The sequence below is a fragment of the Schistocerca serialis genome, chromosome 4 (genome assembly GCF_023864345.2).
Source record: "Schistocerca serialis cubense isolate TAMUIC-IGC-003099 chromosome 4, iqSchSeri2.2, whole genome shotgun sequence".
NCBI classification, from domain to species: domain Eukaryota; kingdom Metazoa; phylum Arthropoda; class Insecta; order Orthoptera; family Acrididae; genus Schistocerca; species Schistocerca serialis.
Window position 1 is genome coordinate 328,698,719 of NC_064641.1, and position 6,000 is coordinate 328,704,718.

The window sequence follows — 6,000 nt, forward strand, 5'->3', positions numbered from 1 at the left end:
AAGGTACTTTGCTGACATGAAGTTAATTTATATGGATGCAGAGTGCATTAAACTTTGCAGTCCATACGAAGTTATTAGATACTGCGCTGAGGGATTCAACACATTCAACACATCTGCTTGTGCAACTGATAATCCCTATGGCAGAACACCTCAGAATAAGAAGATTATTGGGATGATGACAGACGAGGTGAATGGGTCACAGATTGTGTGACTCAGTTTGTGTGACTCGGTTTCAGTGTGTACTGTATAGTTGCTGTTGCCACCCTAAGGTGGGCTGCAATGATGATGAATCTCCACATATCTTCCCAAGTAGTCTTTCGGACCTGCCCCCATGAACCATGGACCTTGCCATTTGTGGGGAGGCTTGTGTGCCTCAGAGATACAAATGGCCATACCATAGATGCAACCACAACGGAGGGGTATCTGTTGAGAGACCAGATCAACGTGTGGTTCCTAAAGAGGGGCAGCAGCCTTTTCAGTAGTTGGAGGGGCAACAGTCTGGATGACTGACAGATTTGGCCTCGTAACACTAACCAAAACGGCCTTGCTGTGCTGGTACTGCGAATGGCTGAAAGCAAAGGGAAACTACAGCCGTAATTTTTCCCGAGAGAATGCAGCTTTACTGTTGGTTAAATGATGATCGCGTCCTCTTGGGTAAAATATTCCGTAGGTAAAACAGTCCCCCACTCGGATCTCCGGGTGGGGACTACTCAAGAGGACGTCGTTATCAGGAGAAAGAAAACTAGCATTCTACGGATCGGAGCGTGGAAAGTCAGATCCCTTAATCGGGCAGGTAGGTTAGAAAATTTAAAAATGGAAATGGGTAGGTTAAAGTTAGATATCGTGGGAATTAGTGAAGTTACGTGGAAGGAGGAACAAGAATTTTGCTCAGGTGAATACAGGGTTATAAACACAAAATAAAATAGGGGTAATGCAGGAGTAGGTTTAATAATGAATAAAAAAATAGGAGTGCGGGTAAGCTACTACAAACAGGATAGTGAACGCATTATTGTGGCCAAGATAGACACGAAGCCCACACCTACTACAGTAGTACAAGTTTATATGCCCACTAGCTTTGCAGATGATGAAGAAATTGATGATGAGATAAAAGAAGTTATTCAGGTAGTGAAGGGAGACGAAAATTTAGTAGTCATGGGTGACTGGAATTCGAGAGTAGGAAAAGGGAGAGAAGGAAACATAGTAGGGGAATTTAGATTGGGGGTAAGAAATGAAAGAGGAAGCCGTCTGGTAGAATTTTGCACAGAGCATAACTCAATCATAGCTAATACTTGGATCAAGAATCATAAAAGAAGGTTGTGTACATGGAAGAATCCTGGAGATACTAGAAGATATCAGATAGATTATGTAATGGAAAGACAGAGATTTAGGAACCAGGTTTTAAATTGTAAGACATTTCCAGGGGCAGATGTGGACTCTGATCACAATCTATTGGTTATGAACTGTAGATTAAAACTGAAGAAACTGCAAAAAGGTGGGAATTTAAGGAGATGGGACCTGGATAAACTGAAAGAACCAGAGGTTGTACAGAGTTACAGGGAGAGCATAAGGGAACAATTGACAGGAATGGATCAAAGAAATACAGTACAAGAAGAATGGGCAGCTTTGAGGGATGAAGTAGTGAAGGCAGCAGAGGATCAAGTAGGTAAAAAGACGAGAGCTATTTGTAACCCTTGGATAACAGAAGAAATATTGAATTTAATTGATGAAAGGAGAAAATATAAAAATGCAGTAAATGAAGAAGGCAAAAAGGAATACAAACATCTCAAAAATGAGATCGGCAGGAAGTGCAAAATGGCTAAGCAGGGCTGGCTAGAGGACTAATGTAAGGCTGTAGAGGCTTATCTCACTAGGGTAAGATAGATACTGCCTACAGGAAAATTAAAGAGGCCTTTGGAGAAAAGAGAACCACTTGTATGAATATCAAGAGCTCAGATGGAAACCCAGTTCTAAGCAAAGAAGGGAAAGCAGAAAGGTGGAAGGAGAATATAGAGGGTCTATACAAGGGCGATGTACTTGAGGACAATATTATGGAAATGGAAGAGGATGCAGATGAAGATGAAATGGGAGATACGATACTGCACGAAGAGTTTGACAGAGCACTGAAAGACCTGAGTCGAAACATGGCCCCAGGAGTAGATAACATTCCATTAGAACTACTGACGGCCCAGGGAGAGCCAGTGCTGACAAAACTGTACCATCTGGTGAGCAAGATGTATGAAATAGGCGAAATAACCTCAGACTTAAAGAAGAATATAATAATTGCAATCCCGAAGAAAGCAGGTGTTGACAGATGTGAAAATTACCGAACTATCTGTTTAATAAGTCACAGCTGCAAAATACTAACACGAATTCTTTACAGACAAATGGAAAAACTTGTAGAAGCCGACAGTCTTTCGGCCATGAGGCCATAAGATAGGTATTGCACTGCAGCTGAAAGTTGGCCTGTTGTGCCATGATGCTTCATCTGTGCAGATGGGTTCAGAACCATCCCATTCTAACACTATTCACGTGAGAGTGGTTGAGGTGGCACACTATGTGTGTGTTTGTGTGTGTGTGTGTGTGTGTGTGTGTGTGTGTGTGTGTGTGTGCGTGCGTGTGTGTGCATGTTTATTTGCTTCTTTATTTTTCAGCTGTGGCTGCTAGTCCCCATACAGTGTGAATACTGTAAAAAAAAAATCGATGGTAGTATTACTAGTATGATGTACCTCTGCATAAAAGCTATCTTGTTTTTCAAACTTTTTTATTGTAAATATAACAACTGTGAAAAAATGTATTTTCAATGCTAATAAACTATAAGTTAATTTGTTATATCAGTGTTATTACTTGTAAATGACCCTGATCCCGTTACTATGAAAATTATATATATATATATATATATATATATATATATATATATATATATATATTCAGTTATGTACTAGTCTCCAAATAACTGTTTTATATATGCTCTGAATTTGGCCTGAATTGCATTCAGACTGTTAAGTGTAATCACATTCACAGGCATTCCTTCAGTAACTTCAGCATCCACTGATTTTATGCTTAAAAGGCTTTTAGATGCATATTTCGGTGCTGAATGACTAGAAGCATTTATGCACCTGTTCTATTTGTTTTATATTCGCACTGTGCTCAGGCAAATAGTCAACAAAATCACATTATTCAGCTCTAATAAATGGACGCCAGCATTTCAGTCTGCCTGCCACAGTCAGTAAAGCATTGTATAGGTCGTTTACAACTGGTGTGGCAGTCATTAAAACAAAGGCGTTCTTCCCTGAAGCAGGGTCTTCTCATTAAATTTTCTATCATCAACTTTCTCCTCAGATTGTGAAAACATTTTGTTGTCACCCATCTATATATGGAGAAGTGATCATCATAATAAAATGAGAGAAATCAGAGCACGCATGGAAGAGTTTAAGTGTTATTTTCTTCCGATGCTGCTCAAGAGTGGACCAGTAGAGAAGTAGCTTAAATGTGGTTCGATCAACCCTCTGCCAGGCATTTAATTGTGAATTTTACAGTTATCATGTAGATAGAGGTGTTGATATAGATTTTTAAATTCACCAAGCTTGACAGTGTAATGTATGTAACTGCCACCTCAGATTTTAGCTGTAGCACTGGCTCTCAATGCTATCGACCACTGATGGCTCACCCTTTAATATAGTGATATTAATAAGAGTTGTCATCTTTCCCTCTATGAACCCTATCATAATGGATAGATGGTCCTATTTGTACCACGCATACTACACTCTAGCACCAAGATGTTGAATGTTCTCTATTTCAATCACTGCATTAGAGTCACTGTAGGGTGCTAGGCCTACTTTCACATGTTTAGATCCACTTGCAGTCACATTGTACATATTGATGAACAGCGGCATTCTGCTAGTACTTATTTGATACTTGAGTTCCAACTGTAGCTGTGCTACAGAATAGTTGAATGACACCGGCATTCTACTAGTACTTATTTGATAGTTGAGTTCCAAATGTAGCTGTGCTACAGAATTGTTGAATGACAGTCATTCTGATAGGTCAGGAAGACATTATGTGGAGAGTGACTGCCGTTCCTGCTGCTGCTGTGGTGGTTCAGGCAGGAACACTTGCATGTCCTCATCTGCAACAGCAATAACAAAGCCCTAAGTGTAATGCAAAACACACAGACTAATAATAGTAATTAGAGATGGATGAAAAAAATACTTGCTAATAGTCTTCTTCCTCTCAGCTGATCGCTGCTACAGAAATGTTTCGTACTGGTCATTTCACTACAAAGTGGAGACAGGATGGAGCTCAAGAAATCGTATTATAAAAACTAAAATTGCTTGAGGGATGAGGGCCTCAGCATTCACGCCACTGGCAAGAACGTCAGTGATCCAGGGCTCAGCAGCGATCGACCGACTCGTATTAACATCATCAAACAAATACGATGCCGATGCCCTGGGGTTGGTAGAGGGGTGGGGAGAGCGGTCGGAGGTGGAGGGATTTCTCGGAAATAAGAAAGTAGAAGGGAATTCCGGAATACTGATGCTGACCTCATCGTTACTGAAATGACCTCTTATTCGCAGTTATGTAGGCCCTGCAGTGATGCTCTGCTCTCATGAACCTTCGCCTAGTGGTCATGCGACTGCTTTACATCTGGCGAACAAGCTGGTATATTTCCAGACTGACTATTGCACAACGGGGTCTGTGTATTGTCCTGTTATATACTATATATAGCATCTGTCTGCAATATGGTCGACCATTCACATGCTACATCTCGTAACACGAGCATCAGACTTCATGTATTAGTATACTGTTGGTTGCGCGTAACACACGTCATTTCTCCTGTAATCAGTACACTCTAATTCCGTGTCATGAAGAAGCTATCTACATTTTTTTATGGACATGTTCAAAGTCTCGTTGATTCGACGCAATTACGTGCAAAAAAATTTTTGTCGCAACCGACAATGACTTAAGCAAATACATATTTAGATCAAGCTGTTTATCACGTGGTTACCCGAAACATGTGGATTTGTGATGATTACTGATGAAATCCTCTTAGCGTTGCTATTTCACTGAAGAATATTTCAGGTTAAAAGAAAAACCTATCTTTCGGATCATATGTGTGTAGAGTGCAGTGCAAACTTTCCTGTTTGTATGCTTTTTGCCTGATGCAAAAATGTTTGTTGTTTGTAGGGAGGATCAGTGGACCAGCGACTGCCATTCGCCATCATTGGGGGATTCAATGTCCTGGCTGCATTCCTCATGTCTTTCTTACCGGAATCAGCGCTGCAGAAGTTGCCTGAGACATTGCAGGAAGCTGCAGTTTTTGGGAAAGAGCAGCCCTACTGGAGCTGGAAGCCTAAGCCCGCGGCCTCTTTCCTTGCAGAAGAACAGAAATGCTTAAGATCTACTGCAGGCAGACCTTTCCGGGGAGTTTTTTCTTCTCACAGTGATGGCTGCTTCACTTGCCGCTGCAAGTGGTACAAGAATGGTACTGCTACGGCAAGATAGTCGACAGATCTTAGCATCACCACTAACACGCGTGTTTCTAGTTTAGTATTATTGAGGAAGATGTTTTTGTAATATAAATTTTCCTTTCGACGATTGCTCGGCTTATGCAACATTGGAGACGTCATAGAGGAAACTGCGAAGTGTTAATTCATTTGACTACTTTTTCAATAAAATTATTTCTCATTTAACATCTTTGACATCGATATTATTACTGTCTTAGAAATGGTGCAAATTCTCCTAATTATTTCTTATCGTTAATTTCAGGTGTCAGAGATTAACCTGAGTATATAGCCTTCATTAACAGTTTTACGCCACTGAGGTTACAGAATATTTGTGTAGATTCACGAAAAGCTGCATATTCCCACTTTTTCAGATTAGATTAAATCTCAGCAGTTCCCATCCTAAACATAAGGAACTACGGACAGTTGAAATAATAAAAGCCTAAAGCTGTTAATGAATTTAATAGGCAGGTAAGTATGATATGTTACACTTGTATAA

General features: G+C 40.4%; 1 protein-coding gene across 1 annotated transcript in view; it reads left to right on the forward strand.

Annotated features, from left to right (window-relative positions):
* LOC126473253 (solute carrier family 22 member 21-like) overlaps window positions 1–5,552 on the forward strand; it is a 31,112-nt gene extending 25,560 nt beyond the window's left edge. Inside the window, exon 3 of the mRNA XM_050100180.1 lies at window positions 5,185–5,552. Coding sequence (XP_049956137.1) covers window positions 5,185–5,502 — 318 coding nt within the window. The 3' untranslated portion in view covers window positions 5,503–5,552. The remainder of the gene's footprint in view (window positions 1–5,184) is intronic.
* Window positions 5,553–6,000: the final 448 nt, after the last annotated feature.